Source organism: Geotrypetes seraphini, chromosome 5 (genome assembly GCF_902459505.1).
Source record: "Geotrypetes seraphini chromosome 5, aGeoSer1.1, whole genome shotgun sequence".
Taxonomy (NCBI): Eukaryota; Metazoa; Chordata; class Amphibia; order Gymnophiona; family Dermophiidae; genus Geotrypetes; species Geotrypetes seraphini.
This window is the reverse complement of record NC_047088.1, coordinates 104153003-104166614: the sequence shown is the minus strand read 5'-3', so window position 1 is coordinate 104166614 and position 13612 is coordinate 104153003. Positions and strand designations below refer to the sequence as shown.

Sequence of the window (13612 nt, the reverse complement as noted above, 5' to 3'; positions counted from 1 at the left end):
TGTTGGAAGGGTAGGAGAATGGAGAATCTCTCAAGGTAGGATGAGAGTTGGGTGGCTATGATGGATTCCAGCATTTTGGTCAGAAGTGGAATGTTGGCTATTGGGCGATAGCTGGAAGGGGTGGAGGGGTCCAGATCAGCTTTTTTCAAGAGAGGGGATAGGGAAATGTGTCCCATTTTGGTCGAAAATAGGCCTGAGAGCAGGGCGGAGTTTAAGAGTTTGGTGAGAGATGAGATGGCCTGTGCTGGAATGTTCTCGTATAAGTAGGAGGGGAAAGGATCCAAGGTGCAGTTGCAAGATTTTAGTTTGAGGCAAAGTTTAGAGACTTGGGAGTCGGAAACGGGCTCAAAGGCAGTCCAGGATCTATCGGCTGGGATATGGTTGGCCTCGTTTAGATTAGGGGTGGAGGTAGTAAGCACCAGAGAGTTGTAGTCTGGGGTTGGGGGAAAGGAGCATCGTAGGGTGGTTACTTTTTCATTGAAGAATGTTGCTAGATCATTAGCAGATGGAGAGGAGGGGAGTGAGGAGGAGTCGTGTTTAGAGGATATGGAACGCCAGATATTGAACAAGGTGTTACTTTGGTTGTTGGAGCTACAGATTTTGTTGCCGTAGTAGTTCTTCCTAGATTTTTTTAATTCGGTGTTGTAGATCTTAATGGAAGTCCTCCAGGACTGTCTATCGGTGGGGGATTTTGATTTTTTCCATTTTCGTTCTAGTGTACGACATTTCTGCTTTAGATGTCTGTGGAGGGGGAGGTACCAGGGGGCTTTGCGGGTGTAGGAGACCGTTTTAGTGGAAAGTGGAGCAAGGGAGTGGTAGGTGGTCTCAGAGAGGGTGATCCAGTTGTGCCAGTTGGATTCGGGGTTAGGAGTTTTGGGGATGGTGGGGATTAGGTTGAGGAATTTGGCCCAGAACAATTCGCTCGCAATTTTTTTCCGGAAGGTAATAGGATTGGGGGAACGAGGGGGGGGTTCGATGCGGGACATGAAAATGGGGAGGCAGAAAGCCCCTAGGAAGTGGTCGGAGCAGGGAACGGGTTCCCAGCGAGTGTCGTCGATCGAAGTTTTGTATTCAGTAAGGTCAATGAAGCTGATGATGTCTAATGCATGCCCTTTTTCATGGGTTGGGGAGGGGGCTGGGGGGGGGAAGCCTAAAGAGGTGAGGAAGATGATGAGATCAGATGCATCTTTGTTGGTAGTGTCGTTTAAGTGAAGGTTAATATCCCCAATGATTAGTAATCTTTGGAATCTGAGGAAGGCGTTTGTAATGGTCTCAAGGACAAGGTCGGAGGATTTGTTCCAGGGGGACGAGGGTAGGCGATATAGAAGCAGGATACCTAGTGGATGCGGGTGAAGCTCATCGTTGACAGAGGCTAGCATGTATTCTAGGGGAGCCTGGCTACCCTTATCAAGGAGCTGGACGTCGAGGAATGATTTATGGAGGATTGCCAGACCACCTCCTTTCCGGTTAAGCCTTGGTATCCGTGAGAGCAGAGTTCATTTTGAGAGAAGAAGTCGTCTTTTGCGATCCAAGTTTCGGTGATGAATAAGAACCCGGGATTGAGATCTTCAAGAAGGTCCTTCAGAATTTGGGTTTTGTTGCACGCGGATCTGGCATTGCAGTATAGAGATGGGACTGGGGTGAGGGAGTCTGTGGTGGGGTTGGGAGGGTTGGCAGGGGGGATGGGCTTTAGGGAGGCGAGATTGATTCTTCGGGGGGTTTTTTTGGGGGGGTAGGTTCTGCTGCGCAAAAGCGTGGGGATTTTGGCACCAGAGTGGAAAGGACTGACAGAGATGGGGTTTAGCAAGTAAGGGGTTGGGGGGTTCAGGCAGAGGGAGATGTTGGAGGATGAGCAGATAAGGAGAAGAAGGATCCATAGGTGTGGCTTCATGGTGGGGGTTTTGAGGGTCTTCGGGGATGGGGAGGCGAGAGTAGCGGAAGGTTTGCAATTGAGGAGGGCGGGATGATTGGGTGGGACTGAAACAGTTGAAAAGAATCAGGTGGGGCTTAGCAGTTGGGCTAGGACGTAAACAGTTGGGAGGGATCGGGAGGTCCTAAGCAAGGGATGGACAGTTGAAATAAAATTTGGGGATCATTTAGTAAACTAAAGCAATTAAGTGTAATCAATTGAGTGGCAAAGCATAAAACAGTTGAAGAAAACAGGTAATCCTTGGCGGATTTAAACAGTGTACAGAGTCAGGCTTGAGTAGTGATTGTGGACTAGGGTAGGATGAAACTTGACAGGTGTGGTGAGACTTGATAGGAATAAGATCAAGAAGTTTGAGCTGCAGGAGGCCTCGGGTGACGGAGCTGGACTCCCACGCGGCCCGAGGTTCTCTCTCTGCAGCTGAGGGACGAGTCTCGCGTTGGGGCAGTTCCCGGTATCGATGGAGCTGCCCTGCAGAGTAGCGCTGGAGAGAGCTTGGTTGCAGGGGGTTTCGGGAGGCGGAGCTGGACTCCCACGCGTCCCGAAGCTTCGTCCCTGCAGCCGGAGGGTCGGACAGTGATGGGGTAGCTCCGGATTCAATGGAGCTGCCCGAGAGTGTAATTGAAAGTAAAAACCAAAACAAAGGTTAAGCCGCAGGAGGCCTCGGGTGACGGAGCTGGACTCCCACGCGGCCCGAGGTTCTCTCTCTGCAGCTGAGGGACGAGTCTCGCGTTGGGGCAGTTCCCGGTATCGATGGAGCTGCCCTGCAGAGTAGCGCTGGAGAGAGCTTGGTTGCAGGGGGTTTCGGGAGGCGGAGCTGGACTCCCACGCGTCCCGAAGCTTCGTCCCTGCAGCCGGAGGGTCGGACAGTGATGGGGTAGCTCCGGATTCAATGGAGCTGCCCGAGAGTGTAATTGAAAGTAAAAACCAAAACGAAGGTTAAGCCGCAGGAGGCCTCGGGTGACGGAGCTGGACTCCCACGCGGCCCGAGGTTCTCTCTCTGCAGCTGTTAAAAGATAAAGTGAAGCTGCAGGGGCATGACAAAGAAGCATGACAAAGTGGGTAGGTTGCAATCCTTGGGATCCCCTTGGTGTACCAAAGAGTTTTGAGGAGTGTTGATAACTCATGTCTTTTGGGACTTGAGTACTTTCTCTTGCCCTGTTTAATAGAAGAGGATGGGGTAAAGAAAGATAGAGGTTAAGAAACCTGTTTTGTCTTCCCCAACAGTAGCTGGCCCTGTAGACAAACATGTTGTTTACAGGAGGTGTCGAAGGAGGTTCTCTCACTTCTAATGGTGCCTCTTTATGCTCAATAGAACACATTATCTTACTACTACCACCTGCTTCTGCTTTCTTTTCTGGTATCACCAGTTCATCCGCAGTTCATGAGACCTGGATTGACCACCATGAGAACAGGCTACTGGTCTTGATGGACCATTGGTCTGACCTAGTAAGGCTATTCTTATGTTCTTATGAGTTAGTTCAGCTGTAGTGCCCATGTTATTGTAGGCCTCCCTGCTTACTCCAATGACTATAGTAGTGAAATCCAGGAATAGCAGAGGGAGAATGTCCTCTATAAGAGGTGTCTGTCTTAAATGTTTGAAAATTGGTTTTGTAAACAGAGCAGATGCTCAAGGGAGCTATCACCCCATTATGTTTTATTTCTAAGTTTACTGTGGAGAAACTTTTTGATTTGGGCCGTAGGAATATTGAGCTTGATAAAGGAAAGAAATTGAGACTTGTATACTGCCTTTTTGTAGTTATACAACTTTACTCAAAGCGGTTTACATACAGGTACTTCAAACATTTTCCCTATCAATCCCAGTGGGCTCACAATCTATTTAATGTACATGAGGCAGTGGATGATTGTGACTTGCCCAGTCACAGGGAGCAGCATGGGATTTAAACCCATAACCACAGGGTACTGAAACACTACACCACACTCTCCTATTACATTGTTGGACTATCTGATCACTGGCTTTCAGTCAACAAATATTCTTGTACAATTCCTCTGGAGGCTGAACTCGTGGGTTCTTGTATGTCTGATAGCTTCTGCTGCAGGACTACTAAAACTTATTCCCTCCCCTTTGGGCTACCTGCCCGGGAGCTTCCTGTCAAGCTCAGTTTTGATCCTGCAGCTTCATTGCATGGTTGAAATCAGTCTATTCTGCTCGTGATTTGTTTTCAATTCATAGTCTTTTCGGATTTATTTCGCGGGTTTGTCCATGTGCTGCAGATCATCCTTGTATAAGTGATCCTTCGGCGGGAGATCGCAGACATTTTAAATTTTGTCTACTTCTGGAGGGTGCTCTGTAAGCTTAACCTGCAGTAAGCCCTCTGGACAGCCTACAGATTGGATCGGGAGCCATCTCTCCCCTGGTTCGTCCACAAAGGAGTAGAGCGCAATCTGCTGCAATTCCGTGGAGGTTCGCCAGGATCGGAACCGCGCAGCGTCTCTTCCCCAATTTCCCTGAGGGGTCCTGGTGGTCATGATCTGAGGTGACAGGGAAGGTCAGAAGACCTGAAAAATCCAGTTTAATCAGCTCCTGAGGTACTGATGTCCTTACTTGTACTGTGTATTACAAGCTGCCATAGACTTTCATTGCAGCACATGTCTCTGTGGTGTCTGTGAGTCACAGAATTTGCCAATTTTGGGGGGTGCTCAAATCGGGTTTTTAGGGGGGTTTCCCTAAATGCCCTGGTCTCCCCCCCCACACACACACACCTGTAAAATCCTAAAATCGCCATTTTTCTCGTTTTCCTGTGTTTTTAACGGCCGCTTTTTAATCAAAATCGGAACCCGCGGTGGCCATCTTGAATTTTCTTTAACATTTTTAAAACTACATTTTTTGGTCTTAGAAGCTTCGTTTTTGCTTCAAACTTCACAGATGGCCACCTCAGGACAGAATGGCATGGATTCATGCTGTAAATGTGGCAGATGCCTGCCAGATTCGCAGCCGTGTATCATATGTGCTGCGGCCCATGAGGGGTGTGCACCATGCGTGGATCCCGCACTATCCTCCTCCAGGGAGGCCCTGCTTTCCTCCAATTCCGCCGGAGACGCAATTCCAGTGTCCGGGACGCCAAAATTGGACGAGGAAGGCATTTCCACAAAACGCAAGCATAGTTCCGGGGAAAAGTCTCATAAGTCTTCAAAACATTCCAGATCTGAGTCCCGCAGATCGGCTCTGGCCGCTGGGGACTATTTTCCAATGCAGTTTGTGAAAGCGGGATATGCCTGTGACTCCCTCTCAGACTCTGGTGCAGCAGTCTGTGCAGCCTTTGAATTCAAGCATGTCAGTCTGCTCCCTTACTGGTCCGCCTGAAAGCCAGCGGCAACTTCCTACTATTGCCTCGGTGCCTGCGTCAATTTCTGTGCCATTGCTGTCACATGGCTCTTCAGCATGCACATAAAAGCAAGCAAGCAATTTTATATCATTTTCATTCTATTCATTCATAGAAATTAAAGTCTAAATAATGCCAGTCACATAACAAAACAGGTTGTCTGCCGAGGGCTAGCTGCCGCTGCTGATCCTTTGCCTGTCTCTTTTTCCTGCCTGTGGGAATCTTGCCTGCAGGTGTATTGAGGCGCTTGTTGTTTTTGTGCCAATAGTTTGTGGATACTGTAGGGGACTCCGCCCACACCCCACAACAATACGCCAGAGGCCCGGCATCATACCTGGTATCCTGCCTCTCAGAATCGCTCATTCCTGCCCCTTCCCCAACACTCCTTAGAAGTGTGTTATATACTGGGTGATATCCATTCACCCTGGCTTTACCTGAATACACTTACCGTATTAGTTGTGTCGTGTGCTGGTCGTTGGTTGTTTTATAGTTCGCTTTCATTAAACATTTTCGGGCAGACATAACAAAATGTCAAGAATTTGGTGATTTTGGCAGGCTTTTCCAATTTTGTTCAAATTTGCCTATGCCTTGCCTTCGAATTGGTTCAAACCACTGTGACTTTTGCTTGCCTTTGCAATTTTATTTTGCCTAGCCTTTGCATTGATTCTACACTGCAATTTTATTTCACCTTGCCTTTGTGTTGATTCTACACTGTGCAGAATTTATTAAATTGCGTGTGGTGGTATTTGAATTTGTTTGGTGGTATTTGATTTTATCTGGTTTGCTGGACAGGTGTTTGAGTTTTTTTGATGATTATTTTGTGGTATTTGATTATTGGTGCCAGTATAATGAATTCTTATTTTTACTTTTAGAACTGCATGTGTGGTTTTGGCATCTCCAGTCCTTGTATTGCACATCATCCAGAGGTCTTCAGTTCCTGTTGATCTTTAATACTTTGGGACAGTGACAGTTTTGGACCAGATTCAGCCAGTGTTTATACTAACTTAGCAGATTTGGCCTTCTTACATCCAGCCACCCCAGTATAACGAAGATGAAAGAAGAGCAAAACCTACCACTTTCATGATGAATGGGAAATGGACTACTTCATCATGGTGAAAGACAAATGTTGTTGACTAATTTGTAATGCCCCAGTATCCTTGCCCAAACAGGGTAATCTGGAACGTCATTATAAGGCTCTGCATAGCAATACGTTTGATACTGATTTGCCACCCAAAAGTGAAATTTGTAAACTGAAGCTCAAAGAACTTAAATCGAAATTGGCTACTCAGCAACAGTTGACGGCGAATCCAAGGTCACATTCGGTCAATTCAACCATAGCATCCTTCAAGGTCAGCAACTTGATCACAAAGAAATTGTGACCAGTCAGGCTCCATGCCTGCCTTGGTCCCTGTGGTTTCCCTAGTGTCTACCAGGGGAGCCAGAGAGAAGCCCAGGTAAGAGCAAGCAGAATACCTATTATCCAGATCACCACCGGGGGAGCAGCAAGGTGCTCACTCAGGTAGAACAGAGCGTGTCTTCCTCCTTGAAAAGCCAGCAGTCCTAAACAAGCTGTTAGGAAGGTTAGGGAGGAAGCTTAGGGCTCTCCCTAATGAGGAGCTGCCTGGCTCAAGTGAGGGTATGCCTGTCTGCCCATGGAAGTGGATGAAGCTAAAGCCACTTCAGAGTTACAAGCAACTGATGAGGAGATGCCTATGAAGTTGCCAGCTGAACTGTCTGCTGAGGATTTGTGCAGCGCTTAGGAACTGAGTGGCAACCAGCTCTAGCTGAGCAAAAAAAGACTGAGTTTTTTTTCCTACTATTGATGGCTGGGTTCTTTTTCTGCTCCCAGTCATATTCATGAACTTCCTGGACTGTGCACTTTACTGAAAAGCTGGGAGTGTGGTGGGGAGAAGTTTGCTTCCATCTGGGTGGGAATTTTGACAAGCAGTGTTTTTCTAAGCAAACTTGTGACACTCCCCTTTGCCCAGCCCTGCTCCATTTTAGGCTGGAGGCTTTTTGTGTTTGTGCTGGGAATATTTGAATGAGAAAGACCACTGACCATTTTAGTAGCTGCTCTCTGGACTGACTTCATCCTGGTTCTATTTTTTTTTAAGGTGCGGTCTCCAAAACTGCACACAGTACTCTAAATGCCAAGTTTCCAAGTTTATTTACAATTTGATATGTATCAGGTATCTGGACGGTTTACAATTTCTAAAGTTAGAGGTTAAAAAAAATTAATTAATTAAAATGGAGAAACATAAAAACCAGACAAAGAGGAGGGGTCGGTGCTGGGACCGCTACTTTTCAACATATTCATTAACGACCTGGAGGCAGGAACAAAATGTGAGGTTATTAAATTTGCGGATGACACCAAACTATATCGCAAGGTAAATAACATGGAGGACTGCGAAGATCTCCAAAAAGATCTGACAACACTGGAAGAATGGGCCAAAAAATGGCAAATGAGTTTCAACATAGGGCAGTGCAAGGTCGTACATATAGGGAAAAAAAACCCGATGTTCATTTACAAAATGGGGGGATCAGCGCTAGGGGTGAGCGACCTTGAAAGAGACCTGGGAGTGATGGTAGACACAACATTGAAGGCGTTGGTGCAGTGTGAAACAGCCTCAAGGAAAGCAAACAAAATGTTGGGTATCATTAAGAAGGGTATCACGACCAGAAAGAAGGAAGTCATCCTGCCACTGTATCGTGCTATGGTGCGCCCGCACCTGGAGTACTGTGTTCAATTCTGGTCGCCGTACCTCAAGAAGGACATGGAGGTACTTGAGAGAGTTCAAAGAAGAGCAACTAAGCTAATAAAGGGTATGGAGGACCTCTCATATACTGACAGACTGAAAAGGCTAGGGCTTTTCTCCCTGAAAAAGCGGAGACTTAGAGGAGACATGATAGAAACCTTCAAGATCATGAAGGGCATAGAAAAAATAGACAGGGACAGATTTTTCAAATTAAGGGGATCAACAAGTACAAGGGGGCACTCAGAGAAATTGAAAGGGGAGAAGTTTAGAACAAACGCTAGGAAGTTCTTTTTCACACAAAGGGTTGTGGATACATGGAACGCGCTACCAGAGGATGTGATAAACAGGAGCACGCTACAGGGGTTCAAAGAAGCTTTGGATAGGTACTTGGAAGACAAAGGGATTGAGGGGTACAGATAAGAGTAGAGGTAGATTATAGGGATGGGATTAGAGGTAAGTTATAAAAATAAATCAGGGATCACTGTTCAGGCACTAGGCCTGATGGGCCGCTGCGGGAGCAGACCGCTGAGCAAGATGGACCTCTGGTCTGACTCAGCGGGGGCAACTTCTTATGTTCTTATGTTCTTAAAGTATATTCTCCAGGAACTGAACTTTGGTTCTCTGAACTGTGCTAACTTGAGTGCTGCTAGGAGCAGACTTGGGAGAAGGAAGTGTTATTGAAAAGCAGCTCTGTGAGAGAGTAAATCAAAGGGAGAACTGTTGCATTAGGAGTGAAAATCCTGAATGCTGCCAGAGTTTTCCTCTGGCCATTTTGTTTTGTACATTTATAAATTACAGTGTATTTTGAGCCATTCTGACTTTTATTTTTATTAGTAAATTTTATTTTGTTACCATCCTGGAACTGTGTTGGTGGTGATTGTATAGTTCCTTTAAATCCTGCAGGGTGACTCCTTTCTGAGTTACACGCCGGTGCAATTTTGGTCTGTGACCACTGGAGGCACTGCAGAGTCCTGGCCTAGGGCTCTAGTGCTGGCTACACAGAGCAAACCTTTCACTGAAGGGGAATTTGTAAAAGATTGTTTTCTTGAAGCAGCTGACAATCTTTTTGAAGGATTTAAAAATAAGAAAGAGATCATAGCTACTATTCAAGATGTACAATTGTCAAGAAACACCATCGTGTGGCAAATAGAAAAGATGTGTGAAGACACAACTGAACAATTATTGAAGGATGTTTCAAATTGTGTTGCTTTCTCACTCCAACTGGATGAATCTACAGACATAAGAGACATAGCCCAGTTACTAGTCTTTATCCGGATGGTTTTTGAAGACTTCAGTGTTAAAGAAGAACTACTTGGAATGATTTATTTAAAAGGGAGAACCACTGGTCAGGAAATATTCAGTTCTTTCCATTCTTTCGTGATAAAGTGTAATCTTCCATTACATAGACTTGTTTCCATCACTACTGATGGAGCAAGAGCAGTAAGGGTTTCATAGCCCTCTGTAGACAGCATGGCAACTTCCCAGATTTCCTTTCTTACCAGCAAGTTTTGGCAAGCAAGAGACCCAATACAAAGACTGTCATAGACATCACTTTCAAAATTGTAAATTCAGTTCATGGAAGATCACTTCAAAGACGGCTTTTCAATCTTATTCTTGATGAAAGGGCAGCAGAAATTATTTTGCACTCAGATGTAAGGTGGCTAACTAGGCACAAATTTCTGCAAAGATTTCATGATTTGCTGAATGAAATAAGAAGTTTTTTGAAGGAGAAGTGGAGATGACCAAGCAGAGTTGGAAGATGAGGAGTAGTTATGTGATCTGGCATTTCTCGCTGACTTTGTAGACAAACTAAGTGATATGAACCTTGAACTACAAGGTAAAAAGAAATGCATTGGTGAGATGATGAGTATTAGTGCTGCCCGATTCACGATTCGAATCGATTCACTGATTCGAATCAGGTGACTCGATTCAATTTCCCAAATAATCGGCCTCCCGATTCAATGATTGACCCTTCCCCCCCGTACCTTCCAAAAGCAGGAGCCACAGCGCTGCTTCTTGCTGGCCATCCGCTGCTGCTCCTGCTTGAGGGGGAAGAGTCAGTCAGAAAGGCCTCCCCCAGCTTCCCCGCTTTTACCTCCTTAAGGCAGCTTGCAGGCTCGTTGGTGTTATAGCGATCCCTGCATCTGCCCATCGTCTTCAGCGGCACGTTCTCTCTGCTACATCCTGCCCCTGCTCTGACGTCAGGTACAGGATCGCGGCAGAGAGAACATGCCGCTGAGGACGAAGGACAGCTGCAGGGATCGCTATAGCACTAGCGATCCTGCAGGCTTCTGTGTTAGCCTAAAAGTAAGAGCGGGGAAGCTGGGGGAGGATAAAGCTTGCGGGGGGAGCAGGCGTTCGTGGCAGGGAACAGGCCGAAGAGTGCCTTCATGGCAGGAGGGGAGGCCATTGTGGGGGGGGGCAGGTCTTCGTGGCGGGGAGCAGGAGAAAAGAGTGCCTCACTGCAGGGGGGCAGGTCTTCGTGGGCGGGGACAGGAGAAAAGAGTGCCTCACAGCAGGGGGGGCAGATCTTTTGGGGGGGTCAGGAGAAAAGAGTGCCTTGTTCTGTTATCCAGGAATTTGAAAATAGATTGTGACTTCCAAAAAATTGGAACAGCTGTGGAGTACTTGTCATACCCGTTCAAAGTAGATGAGGACATTAAAGAAACTGCAGCTGCTATCAGTAAAAATTACTCATTGAACAATCCATCTCTTGAAAACAAAATATTAACCCTTAAAAATGACATTTTTCTCAACACCCATGCTGAGCAAGAATCGTTTTGGAAGCTAGTACCTAGAGACAAATTTTCCAACTTGAGAAGAAGGAGTGAAGCTGTACGCTCCTGTTTTCAATTCAACTTATTTGTGTAAATCTGAAAATGACAAGAGTATACGTTCCAACATGACAGGTGAATATCTCCAGGATTCCCTGAGGCTGGCTCTCACGCAATATTCACCCAACTTCAAAAAGCTGGTGGATGAAATGCAAGCTCAGATGTCTCACTAATGAGCAAGAGTGAAATATTAAAGATTGTGCAAGATCAGCCTGGATCAATACTCGACCTAAATTTAACACAAATTGCTCAATAAAAGTTAAAGAAAGTTATTAAGACAGTTAAAGAAAGTTATTACTCAATAACACTTCAAGAAAAAATGTACTTTCCGGATCTTCGTCTCTGTTTTGTTTTTGCTTAATTTGCTTAACAGCTGATCCCATCCAAGTAAATGACAGAAGGTTCATTAAAAATGGAGGGAGGAGGAATCATCCAACTTTATTGGGTTAAAATTTAATTTGAAACTAATTTGAAACTAAATTTTCATGGTGGTAGATCACCGGCATTTTTGGCCGGATAAAGTAGATCACGACCTGTTCGAAGTTGGACATGCCTGCTTTAAAGGAAATTAGGCATCTACTTTCCTTTATAGAATATGCACAATGAGGTACCCTTTGGGTGCTTCTATATAGGTTCACTGTTACCCTCTATAAGAGCAATACTATAACTGGGCTCCCACATTTGCATGCCATAAATGTACAAAATACCAGCACTTCTGCGGACAAGTATATATTTATCCTCATAAGTGGCAGCAAAGTGGCTAAATACTATTCTCTTAGGACACAAGGGTGTAGAACTGGGCAGTGGCATGAGTAGATCTGTCATTTATATGCAATTTACAGAATACTGTAAGTTACATATGCCTTTGCTATATTTACATGACTTCAGTTATACCAGGTCTGTGGCTGATGTAACTGTAGGTGCATAAACATTAGATCCACCAATGCTGAGTTAACACTAGTATTCTATAATAGACTGGGCACCCATATGCCATTATTGTATAGGCTCAACTGCATGGCACTGGGCACCTAAAAGGGGGAGTCTAGTTACAGAATTGCTTCCTGTGAGGGCAAAAGAAAAGTTGCCTGGACCTACTCCTGCTCTCAGTAAACTTGTTCAGTGTAGCCTCATGAAGACCATTAAAAGCAATGTACTTAGGTGGGTGAATAACACTTTAGGCTGTGTCAGAAATGGAGCAGAGCTTCCTGATTTTGAATATTTTGATTTCAGGACCATATGCATTTAGGTTCTTCCAAAACAGCAAAACTATCTGCCCAAAATTCACCTTTTATGGTGTAGATATTTGCATAAATCAGCTTTTCAGATATACTTAATCAAATGGAGTTTAAAACCTTGAGTTAATCAAGTCCTTTATGACCTTTTGCAGTTTTTCTCTAATTATTTTCTTCATATATCTGCTCCATAGGATTTGCAGTATTGCTCATTCTTGAAGATTGTTCAGTTGCGTTCTGATGCACTGACCGATGAGCTATACCGCCAACTCCTACAGTTGTTGGAGGAAAGTGCCCGCCACCTACAGGGAGATGAGAATCAGAAGCAGCACCTCCTGCAAGAGATGTTGAATGAGGCAGAGGAAGAGATAGGTGGAGTTACCAGTGGATACACCCGAAAACGCCGTCGGACACTTCTGGCCAGTGCAGCAGCCATTCTGGGGGTTGCAGTAGCAGCCCCAGCCCTCTCCCTCACAGCTCTTCCATTCCCTGTGGCAGCCATGGTTGGGGGTATGGCCAGTCTTTTTGCTGGGTCCAGCCTGGGCGCAATCATTCGATCCCAGATAACTGACAGAAAGAAAAACTGAGTGGAAGTGCTGCAAATATCCTTACATTTCTCTATATCCTGGTCCCTATTAAAGCTTTCTGCTTGCACAGTGCACAAAAAGTGCTCAAAGCCAATTCTCCTTTATATATTTGGGGTATATTTGTTCCTAGAGTATTTTGACATAAGAAATGAATATTTTTCCCCCCAAGTACAGCAGTCCATCATGAACTTGTCTTCAATTCTTGCTTAATAAATTCTGAATAATTTTTATAGTACACATATATTTATATTGTGTATCCTGTAAGAAATAAAATTTATAAACAATGAAAAGGATTATTCATATCAGTATTTTGTAGTGCATCAAATTTCCAGATGCAGAGTTCATAAATAAAAACAGATGGTAACTGCTGAAGAGAGAAGGAGGCAGGCAGAGAAATGGAGTTTTCCTAGCTCCAGTAGAAATTTCAGAACAGGTCTCAGGAGAAGATTCTCTAATGTTTGCGGTAAAATTTGCGGGCTGCTATCATAACGATTTCAAAAAGACAAGTCATTCGTTTTTTGTTTTTTTTTAAATAATCTTTATTCATTTTTGAAAACACTTTCAATAAGTGAAAATATAGTTAATTAAACATTTTACACTTTAGACATCACTTAAAAATTTTACAAGATTTATACAGATCAATACCCTCCCCCTACCCAACCTAATCCTTGTCTTTAAGATATCTATAAATTTTATCATAGTTTCAGAAATACACTATACATATTTTAAACTTAAATTACACATATATAATCATTCAGATTTATTTATCAGTCCTCAAAAATTCCACCCTTCCCCCCAATTACCATCCTTAAAAATAATCAATGAAAAACCTTATATTCCAACCACCCCCCCTCGCCCCACCGGATGTGCATTTTATCTAACAACAAAAATCATAACTACAATAATTCTACAAAAGACGTCAATGGGTTCCA

The 13612-nt window shown here is 44.7% G+C and overlaps 1 protein-coding gene across 5 annotated transcripts in view; it reads left to right on the top strand.

The window, feature by feature from the left end:
• RNF112 (ring finger protein 112) overlaps nt 1-12973 on the top strand; it is a 92101-nt gene extending 79128 nt beyond the window's left edge. For all 5 annotated transcript variants that reach the window (XM_033944374.1, XM_033944370.1, XM_033944371.1 and 2 more), the window contains exon 13: nt 12288-12973. In XM_033944374.1, the coding sequence (XP_033800265.1) occupies nt 12288-12680 (393 nt within the window). In that variant the 3' untranslated portion in view covers nt 12681-12973. The remainder of the gene's footprint in view (nt 1-12287) is intronic.
• Nucleotides 12974-13612: the final 639 nt, after the last annotated feature.